This window comes from Anolis sagrei, chromosome 11 (assembly GCF_037176765.1).
Source record: "Anolis sagrei isolate rAnoSag1 chromosome 11, rAnoSag1.mat, whole genome shotgun sequence".
Taxonomy (NCBI): domain Eukaryota; kingdom Metazoa; phylum Chordata; class Lepidosauria; order Squamata; family Dactyloidae; genus Anolis; species Anolis sagrei.
Window position 1 is genome coordinate 34718819 of NC_090031.1, and position 14974 is coordinate 34733792.

The 14974-nt window shown below is 42.1% G+C and overlaps 1 protein-coding gene across 3 annotated transcripts in view; it reads left to right on the forward strand.

The window, feature by feature from the left end:
• The window catches only part of FLOT2 (flotillin 2), a 58717-nt gene that overhangs the window by 773 nt on the left and 42970 nt on the right, over window positions 1-14974 (forward strand). For all 3 annotated transcript variants that reach the window (XM_067472200.1, XM_060756672.2, XM_060756671.2), the window contains exon 2: window positions 13689-13770. In XM_067472200.1, the coding sequence (XP_067328301.1) occupies window positions 13689-13770 (82 nt within the window). The remainder of the gene's footprint in view (window positions 1-13688; window positions 13771-14974) is intronic.

Here is a 14974-nt window from a genome sequence, read left to right on the forward strand (position 1 = left end):
GATATGTGTATAATTGTGTGTATTCATATGTATATCTGTGTGTGTGTGTGTGTGTCTATATATACAGAGAGCATAGTGTCATAGATATAAACACACATATATAAACACACACCAAAAAGATATAACCTTCCATGTGTATATCCATGTGTGTGTGTCTGTATGTGTGTGTGTGTGTGTGTGTGTATATATATATATATATATATATATATATATATACACAGAGAGTATAGTCTCATAGATATAAACACACATATATAAACACACACCAAAAAGATATAGCCTTCCATGTGTATATCCATATGTGTGTGTGTTTGTGTATCTGTATGTGTGTGTGTGTCCATTTGCATATCTGTATGTGTACAGAGAGAAGATACAGTCTCGTAGATATAAACACACATATATAAACACACACCAAAAAGATATAGCCTTCAATGTGTATATGTGTGTATCCATAGGTATATCTGTATGTGTGTGTATATATATACAGAGAAGATAATAGTCTCATAGATACATATATAAACACACACTGAAAATATATAGCCTTCCGTGTGTATAATTGTGTGTGTGTGTATATATATACAGAGAGAAGATAAATCTCATAGATATAAACACACATATATAAACACACATCAAAAAATACAGCCTTCCATGTGTATATGTTTGTGTATCCATATGTATATCCATGTGTATGTATATATATACAGAGAGAAGATACAGTCTCGTAGATATAAACACACATATATAAACACACACCAAAAAATATATCCTTCAATGTGTATATGTGTGTATCCATAGGTATATCTGTATGTGTGTGTATATATATACAGAGAAGATAATAGTCTCATAGATACATATATAAACACACACTGAAAATATATAGCCTTCTGTGTGTATAATTGTGTGTGTGTGTATATATATATACAGAGAGAAGATAAGTCTCGTAGATATAAACACACATATATAAACACACACTAAAAAGATATAGCTTTCCGTGGGTATAAGTGTGTGCATGCATATGTATGTGTGTGTGTGTATATATATACAGAGATAGATATAAACGCACACCAAAAAGATATTATCTGTCATATGTATGTGTGTGTGTATAGCCAAGAAGATATAGTCTCATAGATAAACACACACATAAATACACACAAAAATATAGTCTCATATGTGTGTGTGTAACCAAGAAGATATAGTCTTGTAGATGTGTGTGTGTATACACTCACACACACTAAGAAGATATGCTCATTTATATAGATACACACATATCTATATATATAAACACCAAAAAGAAAATTTCCTTAGATATATATAGATAGATATATTCACACACACACACGTCCCAAGTTAGTCTCATATATGTAGATACATAGATATATGCACACACATACACACCAAGATATACTCAGATATATGAATACATACACACACATATACAGACACCAAAAAGATATACTTTAGATAGATACTCACACACATATATATATATACAGACACCAAAATATAAAGTCTCCTATACCTAGAGATGAGCATATATACACATCAAGAAGATCTCGTCTCCTAGATACACACACAAACATACTTAGATATACACACAAACCTAGAAGAGGCAGGGAGAAGTGCAGGCATATATGTGTATATATACACACAGATGAGACATGCAAATGTTTATATATGGTAGAAGAGAGTATACACACTGAGAGAAAAGACAGGCACATACATATATACACACAGAGTGGTAATTTTGGCATACGCTTGTATGAATGTTAATGGTGTTTATATTGAATGATGTATGCAAGTAACGCTAATAGGATTTATAACGCTTTCATAGACAAGAGGTGTATTTGCATCTCTGTTGCATTTGTATGAGAAATTGAAAGTGTGTGACATTGGTAATCGCATTCATCTCATAGATTGTGCATGTGACAGTCGTGTTTACATGGTTCATATTATGCAGAGCTAGAATAACACGATCAATCACATTTAGACTATAGTTACATTATAGGCAGTGGGCTTAATGTTGTTAATAGTATCAGCATTGTGCTTGGGTTATTGATGGTGTTAAGTCTATCGGGTTTGTATTGTATTTGCATTTTAATGCGTACATTGAAGGTGTTGATGTTGTGTTTGTATTATGGATCGATAGCATGAGAGGGAAATGGCTATTTTTTTATTTAACCCCTCTAGGAATGGCTGGGTCTTCCAGCACAACTTTATGGAAAGCAACCATACAAATCCCATTGGAAAAACTAGAGATTCCTGGAGGGAACTTTTAAAATCAAATCCAGGAATAATCAAATCTGCAAAAGTCGAACCTGTAGATTTGGTAGAATAAGTGAGATTAATGGATGTAGGTCGTGTGTTGAGGATGGTGTATTGCTAAAGGCTTTCATGGCTGGAATCACTGGGTTGTTGTAAGTTTTTTGGGCTGTCTGGCCATGTTCCAGAAGCATTCTCTCCTGACGTTTCGCCTGCACCTATGGCAGGCATCCTCAGAGGTTGTGTGGCACAACCTCTGAGGATGCCTGCCATAGATGCAGGAGAAATGTCAAGAGAGAATGCTTCTGGAACTTGGCCAGATTGCCCAAAAAACTTACAACAACCCTGTTGAGCATAAGTCGGCCTGAAGTAAGCTAAGGCCTCTTCTTCTGTAGAGAAAGATCCTTGTAGAGTTTCTGGAGAGAGGCAGAATGTCTTGTTGTTGTTGTTGTGGTTGCTGGGCCTGATATTCTGAAGAGAAAGACACCTAGACAGTTTCCAGATAGAGGGACCATGGTATATTGCTATTGTTGTCATCGTTCTGCTTTTATTTCTTTGATTGAGACGCAAGGCAGCCCACAACATTGAAACCAATGCCATTTAAAATCCACAACCTATGTACATAAGTAGAGGTTTGAGTGCTGGATTACAACTTTGGACTGGGGTTCAAATAATAATAATGTATAATAGATTTCATTGGAATCCCCAGAGTTCCTTTTTCCTCTGAAATATTTATTTACGCCATTTTTATGCCGCAATTATCACCCCGAAGGGGACTCAGAGCGGTTTACAAGATAGATAGATAGATAGATAGATAGATAGATAGATAGATAGATAGATACACAGACACACACACATTATATTATATTATTAGCATAGTACAATATCAGTATTAAATATTACTATATTGTACTATACCATTCTATTATAATACTAGCCATCCCCTGCCACGCGTTGCTGTGGCCCACTCTGGTGGTCATGGGAGTTCTGTGTGTGGGAGGTTTGGCCCAATTCTATTGTTGGTGGGGTTCAGAATGCTCCCGGCAACTACAACTCCCAAATGTCAAGATTCTGTTTTCCCCAAACTCCACCAGTGTTCACATTTGGTCATATTGCGTATTCGTGTAGAGTTTGGTCCAGATCCATCATTGTTTGAGTCCACAGTGTCTTCTTGGATGTTGGTGAACTACAACTCCAAAACCAAAGGACACTGTCCACCAAACCCTTCCAGTATTTTCTGTTGGTCATGGGAGAGCTGTGTGCCGAGTTTGGTTCAATTCCATCGTTGGTGGGGTTCAGAATGCTCTTTGATTGTAGGTGAACTATAAATCCCAGCAAACTACAATTCCCAAATGACAAAATCAATTTTTTTTGAGTGAAGGGCATACATTGGGTTGTTAGGTGTCTTGTGTCCACATTTGGTGTCAATTCATCCAGTGGTTTTTGAGTTCTGTTAATCCCACAAACAAATATTATATATATATATATATATATATATATATATATATATACACACATACACACACACACACACACACACATACATACATACACACACACACACGCGCACACACACACACACACATATACACATACACACACACTCACACACATATTAGTAGCATAGTACAATATCAGTCTTAAATATTACTATATTGTACTATACCATTATATTGTAATATTATTAGTAATATTACATGTAGTATTATTTATTTATTTACTATATTTGTATACCACCCCTCTCAGCCTGCAGGCGACTCAAGGTGATTGACAGAGGCAACAATTCAACGCCCAACAACACCATAAAAACATTTTAAACATTTTAAAACATTAATATATAATATAAAACCATAACAAGATCAACAAGGCATAAATAATTTGCGTCTCCTAGTTGAAACTTTGTCCAATCTCATCATCCAGTTGTTCCATATTCCTGTCTGTTACCCTGCATTTTCGAATGCTTGCTCAAAAAGCCAAGTCTTGACTTTTTTCCGGAATTTTAAAAGAGAGAGGGACGATCTAATGTATCTAGGAAAGGTATTCCATAGCCGAGGGGCCACCACTGAGAAGGCCCTGTCTACATCACAAAACGTATTTGTGATGTAGGCGGGATCGAGGGCAGGGCCTACCCCAGATGGTCTTAACGTCCTAGATTGAACTGCTTTTTGCGATTTGTTGTAAAACAAATAAGTGTGTGTGTGTATAGTATAAATATATAATTATAATAGGGCCAATGGCACTTGGGATTCCTTGGCGGTCCTCCATCCAAGGATTCCCCAGGGCTGCCCCTGCTTAGTCTGATGGGATCTTGGGCTTTGAGGGTATTGATGCCTTCAAAACCACTTCCAATGGCAGAGAAATAGATGTATGATGGAGCTGCCTCTGAAAAAGCAGATTGTGTGTTGTGTTTTTCCCATTGGGTCTTCATTGCTCTCCCTTGGGTACCTGGAGAATAATGGAAGAGCAGGAAGGGGAAACATATATAACACTATTTTCACGCCACTCCCTCCTTGCCTTGCCTTCGGTTTCTTTCAGCAACGCCTCTGATGGGAAATGAAACACGTAATGGCAGAATTGGCAGGCAGCACACGTGCCCGTGTTGACTCTTTAGGGGCACCTTTCGGAGCAGAACTTTGGGTCCTGCCTCCATTGTTCCTTTTGTACCTCATTGTCCTCTTTATTTGCATCCCACTCCCGGTGGAATTCCCCTTTCTTCCTTTTTGATAATGTTTCCCGTGTCTATTTCCTCTCCCGTCGGCATAGTTTTGGTGTTTGTCCAGCATCGAAAGAATGCTGGCTGTGCTCCAGAACGTTGGGAAACCAGGACTTGTGATATGTGTTCATGTTACCCTTTGGGGCTTAATTGCAGAATCCCTCTCCTCCCCAAAGCGAGGGCCTTTTAGACGTATGGGAAGTGTCTTTTCCTGGGAAACCACAACTCGGTGTACCTTGGATGGGAGCCCACAGCTTGTGCATTGCAGTGTGTTGTCCCCAGCCAAAATGCTTGGCCCACACACCTATCCTCTTTGGAATTGAAGGGAACTCTCATTAAGTGGTTCCTGAGCCATTTTAGAGAGTAAGACACATTTTTTGTTCACATTGTTCAAATAGAAAGTGTGGTGGAGGCTCCTTCTTTGGAGGCTTTGAAACAGAGGCTGGATGGCCATCTGTCGGGGTGCTTTGAATGCAATTTTCCTGCTTCTTGGCAGAATGGGGTTGGACTGGATGGCCCAGGAGGTCTCTTCCAACTCTAGGATTATAATAATAATAATAATAATAATAATAATAATAATAATAATAGGTCTAGAATGGATGGCCCATGAGGTCTCGTCCAACTCTATGATTCTAATAATAATAATAATAATAATAATAATAATAATAATAATGTGTAATAATAATAATAATAATAATAATAGGACTAGAATGGATGGCCCATGAGGTCATCCTTCTCTGACCTGATGACCCTGATGCATTGAACTATAATCTTTATAGTTTCGGGTCAGGAAAGCCACATAGTGCAATTTTGGTCTGCTTTGAGGAAAGATAGGATCAGAAAGAAAAGAAAGAAAGGCAGGCAGGCAGATCAATGGCTAGATCAGGAAGTAGGCAGCCAGGTGGATTAATTCACTTTGCAACTGAATTGAACTTGTATATTATTGCAGGATGAATGATCAATGTGCTGCCCACTTTATTTTTGTCCAGGGAGGAAATGATGAGCGGAAGGAGGTCTGTTTCTCAGTTTATTCCACATTCAGGCCCCTTCTACACTGCCAGAAAATCCATGTTATCAAAGCAGGAAATCCACATTGTCTGCTTTGAACTGGATGATCTTTGTCTACACTGCCCTACGATCCAGTTCAAAGCAGATAATGTGGCGAACTCTGTGAACTCAGCAAACTCTGTGAGGTAATAATATTATTTATTTATTTACTTACTTACTTTGCTTCTATACCGCTGCATCTCAAGCCCGAAGGCGACTCACAGCGGTTCACAAACAGTAAAAACAGTAGAAACAGCCGTGGTTCCATACAACATATAACAATTGACTTAACACATCATCCATAAATTACCAATAAGCAATTACAATGCACAATTATTACGAAAAACAACTGTACCCAATCTTCTCATCATCCAAGCGTAGTCCAGGTTCGTCGTCCATTGTTCCATTCCTATGTTCCATTACCAGATGGCACTAAATTACTCAAACGCCTGCACAAACATCCAGGTCTTCACCTTTTTGCGGAATACCATTAGAGATGGTGCTAGTCTAATGTCCGTAGGAAGGGCGTTCCACAGCTGAGGAGCCACCACCGAGAAGGCCCTATCTCTCGTCCCCGCCAGCCGAGCTTGAGAAGCAGGCGGGATCGAGAGCAGGGTCTCCCCGGAAGATCTCAAACTCCTGGTGGGTTCATAGGCAGAGATGCGGTCAGATAGGTAGCTTGGGCCGGAACCGTTAATAATACTTTATTAATAATACTTTATTAATAATACTTGATTTATACCCCGCTACCATCTCCCCAAGGGACAGCTTACATGAGGCCAGGCCCACAGTACATCAGTAAACAAAGGCAATAACAAAAACAATCAATACAAAACAATCAATATAAATCGCATAAACAAAAAATAAACAATAACAGTAACACGCAAGCATTTAAAAATCCATGGCTGGGCCAAATGTAATAATTTAAAATTTAAAAAATAATGCGGGGCGTGAACAAGGTAGGATATCTCACGGATGATCAGTATGAGGCAAACGGAGAGAACAAAGGTCCCATCCACACAGCCATATATCCCAGAATATCAAGGCAGAAAATCCCACAGTATTATTATTATTATTATTATTATTATTATTATTATTGGAGTATAGAGTCACGTGTGTTGACCTCTTGATTAAATATGTAGGAAAGCTAGGCTGCAACTCGGCAGGTTGTGTGTTTGCCTTGTTGCTTCCTTGCTTTCTCCTTTCTCTGTGCTGGTTCCTTTCTCTTTTCCCTTGCTTGATGGTGAGGCCTCCTTGGGGAAGTGTGATTCCTCTGTGCCCTGAGCAACGGCTCCCATTAATTAGTTCACGAGAAATGGAGAGGAGGGTTTGCGTAACAGCCCTTCTTGGCCTCCTCCCTCCAGCCTGTTGCTATCATTTCAGGAATCTGGGCTTCTTGGCCAAGGCTGCGCACTTCAGGGCACTTCAGGGAGGGGCGGCCCGGCCTGCACTTCCTTGTGTCTCTTTTTACAGCTTTCCTGGAACGTCGTCCTTTGCTAAGGCGAGGAGGCGTTCTAGAACCCTTGCTGGGTCCCAAACCAGTGATCTTGTCTTTGAGGGTCTTCATCTCAAAGACAAGAAAGTGAGTGGCTTTCTGGTTGAGCCAACCCACGTGTTCTGCTTCCAGAAAAGAGGTCGTATTGCTTCACACAAGCCAATGCCGCCCAGCGGGATAGAAATAATGTAATTAAATAATGAATAAATGCTCATCGTTCCGGATGTGGTGAACGTTTTCACACAAGGCAATGCTCATCATTCAGGATGTGGTGAACTTTTCTGGCTCCGTTTGCAATAGAAGGTGGTTCAATCGATTCCAGGCAGGAGGTGCTTTCACGCTTGCCCACGACAGAGCCTCCAGCTTCCAAAGCAGACTGCCATTGAAATGGGGAGGAATGACCACCTGGCCTTTATTTTGGGAATGTGGTGCTCCTGCAAAAGGAAGGCTTGGATAGGCTGCTTGGGGCAGTACTTACTTACTTACTTAGGCAGTCCCTCGTTGTCCAAGTGGGATAATCCTCCCGGCATAGGAGCATAGTGCCTAGATCTAGGGAAGTCATGCTCCCCATGCTCTATTTTGCTTTGGTTAGACCACACCTGGAATATTGTGTCCAATTCTGGGCACCACAATTCAAGAGAGATATTGACTCTAAGCTGGAATGTGTCCAGAGGAGGGTGACTAAAATGATCAAAGGTCTGGAGAACAAGCCCTATGAGGAGCGGCTTAAGGAGCTGGGCATGTTTAACCTGAAGAAGAGAAGGCTGAAAGGAGATATGATAGCCATGTATAAATATGTGAGAGGAAGCCACAGGGAGGAGGGAGCAAGCTTGTTTTCTGATTCCTTGGGGACTAGGACGTGGAACAATGGCTACAAGAGGAGATTCCATCTGAACACGAGGAAGAACTTCCTGACTGTGAGAGCCGTTCAACAGTGGAACTCTCTGCCCCGGAGGGAGTGTGGTGGAGGCTCCTTCTTTGGAAGCTTTGAAACAGAGGCTGGGTGGCCATCTGTCAGGGGTGATCTGAATGCAGCATTCCTGCTTCTTGGCAGAATGGGGTTGGACTGGATGATTGCCCATGAGGTCTCTTCCAACTCTTTGATTCTATGAATGACCACCTGACCTTTATTTTGGGAATGACGTTCTCCTGCAGAAAGAAGGCTTGGATGGGCTGCTTGGGACATTACTTACTTACTTAGGCGATCCCTCGTTGTCCAAGTAGGATAATCCTCCAGGGTGGGTCCATAGGTGACTATGGAGCCCTATTCACCTTAATTAGGCGATCCCTCGTTGTCCAAGTAGGATAATCCTCCAGGGTGGGTCCCTAGGTGACTATGGAGCCCTATTCACCTGCATGTTTTCCCGCAGTGAAGGCATCGGTTTCCAGGTGGAAGGCAGTCTCGGTTGGGGTTGGCTTGACGCATCTTCCTCTTGGCATGCTTCTCCCTTTCGCCCTCCATTCGTGCCTCTTCAAATTCTGCAGCACTGCTGGTCACAGCTGACCTCCAGCTGAAGCGCTCAAGGGCCAGGGCTTCCCAGCCACAGTTTTTAAGGTTGGCTTTGAGCCCATCTTTCAATCTCTTTTCCTGTCCTCCAATATTCCGCTTTCCATTCTTGAACTTGGAATAGAGCAACTGCTTTGGGAGACGGTGGTCAGGCATCTGGACAACGTGGCCGGTCCAGTGGAGTTTATTTATTTATTTATTTATTTCGTGTACTTCTACCCCGCCCTTCTCAACCTCCGAGGGCGGCTTACAAACAGGCACAATTCGATGCCTACACCATAATACAAAACGTATAAAAACAGCAGTTAAACAGTTATAACAATTAAAACAATCAATATATATCACAATTAATAACAAATCTCAAGCTCAGCGTTCGCCAACTCATGGTCCATACTTCATTCCACATAGCCTATTCCTATCCGTCGTCGTAGTCCTTTATTTATCTGCCAGATTGCCCAAACGCCTGGTCCCAAATCCATGTTTTTAATTTCCTTCTAAAGGAAAGGAGGGATGTTGCTGATCTAATTTCCCCGGGGAGTGAATTCCATAGGTGAGTTGATTGCGGAGGACCATCGCTTCAGTGCTGGTGGTCTTTGCTTCTTCTTCCAGCACGCTGATCTTTGTCCACTTGTCTTCCCAGGAGATTTGCAGGATTTTCCGGAAGCAGCGCTGATGGAATCGTTCCAGGAGTTGCATGTGACGTCTGTAGACCACGTCTCGCAGGCATATAGCAGGGTTGGGGGGGGAATAGCTTTATAAACAAGCCCCTTGGTCTCCCTCTCTCTGCTTCATTCGGGAAAATGCTGCACCTGCAGAGCTTAGGCGTTGTTGTATTTCGGTGTCAATGTTGACTTTGGTGGAGAGGTGGCTTCCAAGGGAGCGGAAATGGTCAACATTTTCTAATGTTACACCATGAAGCTGTATCTCTGGCATTGGAGAGGGGTTGGCTGTTGTCTGCTGGAAGAGCACTTTGGTTTTTTTCGATGTTCAGTGAGAGACTAAGCTTCTTGTATGCTTCTGTGAAGGTGTTTAGAGTGGCTTGTAGGTCTTCTTCTGAATGCTGATGGAATCGTTCCAGGAGTTGCATGTGACGTCTGTAGACAGTCCACGTTTCGCAGGCATATAGCAGGGTTGGGAGGACAATATTTATTTATTTATTTATTTCTGCTACTTATACCCCGCCCTTCTCACCCCCGAGGGGGGACTCAGGTCGGCTTACAAAAAGACGGCACAATTTGATGCCCTTATCCAAATACATACATATATAAAACAATTACAATAATTAAACAATTAACAGATTAAAAACATCAATATATAACACAATAGCACAACAATAGCTTTGTAAACAAGCACCTTGGTATTCCTACGGATGTCTTGGCCCTCAAACACTCTCTGCTTCATTCGGAAAAATTCTGCACTCGCAGAGCTCAGGTGTTGTTGTATTTCAGTGTCAGTGTTGACATCTGTAGACAGTCCACGTTTCACAGGCGTATAGCAGGGTTGGGAGGACAATAGCTTTATAGACAAGCACCTTGGTCTCCCTACGGATGTCCCGCTCCTCAAACTCTCTCTGCTTCATTCGGAAAAATGCTGCACTTGCAGAGCTCAGGTGTTGTTGTATTTCAGTGTCAGTGTTGACATCTGTAGACAGTCCACGTTTCACAGGCGTATAGCAGGGTTGGGAGGACAATAGCTTTATAGACAAGCACCTTGGTCTCCCTACGGATGTCCCGCTCCTCAAACTCTCTCTGCTTCATTCGGAAAAATTCTGCACTCGCAGAGCTCAGGCGTTGTTGTATTTCAGTGAAAGTGTTGACATCTGTAGACAGTCCACGTTTCACAGGCGTATCGCAGTGTTGGGAGGACAATAGCTTTATAAACAAGCACCTTGGTATCCCTACGGATGTCCCGGTCCTCAAACTCTCTCTGCTTCATTCGGAAAAATGCTGCACTCACAGAGCTCAGGTGTTGTTGTATTTCAGTGTCAGTGTTGACATCTGTAGACAGTCCACGTTTCACAGGCGTATAGCAAGGTTGGGAGGACAATAGCTTTATAAACAATCGCCTTGGTCTCCCTACGGATACCATATACGGATACCAATAGAGGACCCTAACCCCCAGGAGTGGTTTTCTCTCTTGCTTTTTGTGAATGCATCCTGAGATCCCCCCCACCCTGCCCAAGCCCTTTAATTCCCTTTCCTTTTGCCTTGTAAACAAGACGGAGCATTTGCAAGGGCGCATCCTCTGCCTGCCTGCCTGCCTGCCGAGAGTGCTTTTTTGCCTCATCTGAACAAATCTGATTATAAAGCCATCAGGGAGCTCCCTGAGGCAAGCAGTAGGAAAACAGCAGCAGGGTGGAGCTGACTCTCCTCCTTCTCTGCTCTTCTCTCTTCCTCCACAACCTCCAAGGGCCGCCCCAAGCATTTATTTCCTCTACCAGGACTTTGGAGTTTCCTCGTTTCAGGCCCTTCTTTGCTGGGCGCTCAGGGAGATGGACCTGGGTTTGGCTTCCAAATGAAACGTGCCCGGAGAAGGCACACACACGCAGAGCACAGTGACTCAAAATGAAGTTGATTCTGCCAGATCTCTTCTGTTGCCCCAACACAGCACGGGGCCAACATATGCTCTCTTGATGTTTGATGCACACAGATCTACAGCAATAAATACTTTGTGTTGTCAAAGGCTCTCAAGCCTGGAATCAGTGGGTTGCTGTGAGTTTTCCAGCCATGTACCAGAAGCATTCTCTCCTGACATTTTGCCCACATCTATGGCAAGCATCCTCAGAGCGTGGATGAGCTCCCTCTGTCAGTTCCAGCTCTCAATGTGAGAACATGAGAGAAGCCTCCCACAAGGATGCTAAAACAACAAAAACATCTGGGCAACATCCCCTGGGCAATGTCCTTGCAGACAACCAATTATCTCACAGCAGAAGCCACTTGCAGTTTCTCAAGTCACTCCTGACATGAAAAAAAAATCCTCCGAGGTCTGCTGGAAACTAATTGATTTTATTTTATTGCATTGTGTTTTAACCTATTTTTTTTTCCGGGCTTGTCCCTATGTAAGCCATCCTGAGTCCCTTCAGGGAGATGGAGGTGGCAAATAAAAATAAAATTATTATTATTATTATTATTATTATTATTAAATATTATTATTAAATATTAATATTATTAAATAAAATTATTTATTATTTAATTATTATTTTATTAGAAGGCTCAGCCAGGCTTTCTAATGCTAATGAAGGTGGTCAGTTGAAACATTCACACCTAGCTCCAGCAGAGAAGAGCTCTTTGCCCCACCCCAGCCATTCCACAGATATATAAATCCATTTTACTAATTCTAACAGACCTCACTACCTCTGAGGATGCTTGCCATAGATGCAGGCAAAACGTCAGGAGAAAATGCCTCTAGAACATGGCCATATAGCCCGAAAAAACCCACAAGAACCTAAAATTATTATTATTATTATTATTATTATTATTATTTCTCAGGGCCAGCTAATACCTTCCAACAAAGTATTCCCCAGGCAGGAATCAGCCAGACCTTAAAGCTGCTAGGCTTTGCAGTGCTAATCAAGGTGATTAATTGCAACATTCACACTTGTCCCCAAAAGAAAAGAGTTTTTTCTCCCACCCTGGACCTTCCCAGATATATAAATCTCCCTTGCTTAGTTTCCAACAGACCTCACAACCTCTGAGGATGCCTGCCATAGATGTGGGCAAAACACCACTTACTTTTGTTTTGAACGTCACCTTAGAAATGTTTCTTGTTGATAGGCAGAGTATAAATCTTGTTGTCTGCGTGGACAACAAGTTAAACATGAGCCAGGAATGTGATGTGGTGGCAAAAAAAGCCAATGGGATGTTGGCCTGCATCAATAGGAGCCTAGTGTCTAGATCCAGGGAAGTCATGCTCCCCATGCTCTATTCTGCTTTGGTTAGACCACACCTGGAATATTGTGTCCCATTCTGGGCACCACAATTCAAGAGAGATATGGACAAGCTGGAATGTGTCCCGAGGAGAACGACTCAAATGATCAACGGTCTGGAGAACAAGCCCTATGAGGAGCGGCTTAAAGAGCTGGGCATGTTTAGCCTGAAGAAGAGAAGGCTGAGAGGAGATAGGATAGCCATGTATAAATATGTGAGAGGAAGCCACAGGGAGGAGGAGGGAGCAAGCTTGTTTTCTGCTTTCTTGGAGACTAGGACGCAATGGAACAATGGCTTCAAACTACAAGAGAGGAGATTCCATCTGAATATGAGGAAGAACTTCCTGGCTGTGAGAGCCGTTCAGCAGTGGAACTCTCTGCCCCGGAGTGTGGTGGAGGCTCCTTCTTTGGAAGCTTTTAAGCAGAGGCTGGATGGCCATCTGTCAGGGGTGATTTGAATGCCATATTCCTGCTTCTTGGCAGAATGGGGTTGGACTGGATGATGGCCCAGGAGGTCTCTTCCAACTCTTGGATTCTATGATTCTATGATTCCCAGATATATAAACCTCCCTTGCTTAGTTTCCAACAGACCTCACAACCTCTGAGGATGCCTGCCATAGATGTGGGCTAAACACCACTTACTTTTGTTTTGAACGTCACCTTAGAAATGTTTCTTGTTGATGGGCAGAGTATAAATCAGAAAAGAGGCATGAGTGATGGATGATGTCTTCTTTCCTTGCAGGAGGGTGCTGTGGCTCCGATAACAAGCAGTACATCTATGGCGGCTGGGCCTGGGCCTGGTGGTGCATCTCCGACACCCAGAGGTAAGCGAGGGGAAGGCCTCCATGGTCTCCTTTTTGGGGAAATGCATAGCATGGGTTGACTATATATGTCAACAGGGAAGGCCCCCGGCGCCTCTTTTCCCAGTCCTGAGAGCTGGGAATGGGGGACAGCTGGGAGGCCAGAGCCTGGGGAGGAAGGGAAGCCCTGGAGATGCCCTCTCCTTGCTATGTAGATCGTGTTGAGCTGCATGAACACCCCGTCAATAATGCTGGCTGTGGCTTGGAGAGAGCTCCAATCCTGATGGGCTTTCTCCAGGCCACCCAAGGTGTCTGTGTGGTCCCTTTATCTGCTGGAGACACTTCCCTCTTGGAACCATTTGGACAGAACGAGTGCCAGAAACACCTCTTGGAATATGGGTCTTAAGTGGCAGTGCAATGGCTCCCTGGGAATGATGGTTGGGGGGGGGGGGAGAGACAGTTCCTGTGTTGCATTTGAGGGATGTCAATGGCTTGCACGTCTGCTGCCCATTATGGCCTCTCTGATCCCTTTTGGAGAGGTACTTTCTTAATAATAATAATAATAATAATAATAATAATAATAATAATAATAATAAACAGTTCCTGTGTTGTATTTGAGGGATGTTAGCATCTGCTACCCATTATGGCCTCTCTGATCCCTTTTGGAGAGGTACTTTCTTAATAATAATAATAATAATAATAATAATAATCCTTTATTTATACCCCGCTACCATCTCCCGAAGGACTCGGTGTGGCTTACAAGAGGCCGAGCCTAAATACATCAATAAAGAAGCAATACAAACAATAAATAAACTCATAAACAAAGCAATAAACAGTAACAATAACACCATGATGCGTCAAAGAGTAAAACACCACCACTTTCTTCAAGAGTACATGGATGCTTTGTATAATTCTTTATTGACTGATTGATTTACAACATTTATATGCCGCCATTCTCACCCCGAAGGGGACTCAGAGCGGCTTACAAGATATATATGTACACACAATATATTATATTATTAGCATAGTATAATATCAGTATTAAATATTACTATATTATACCATTATATTGTAATATTATTAGCAATAGTCCATGTAATCTAAATATATAATTATAATATCATATTATTATTATTAGTAGTAGTAGTAGTATTATATTGCATTACATTATAATATTATAAATATTATATGTATATACATTACATCATAATAATAATAATTTAAGGTA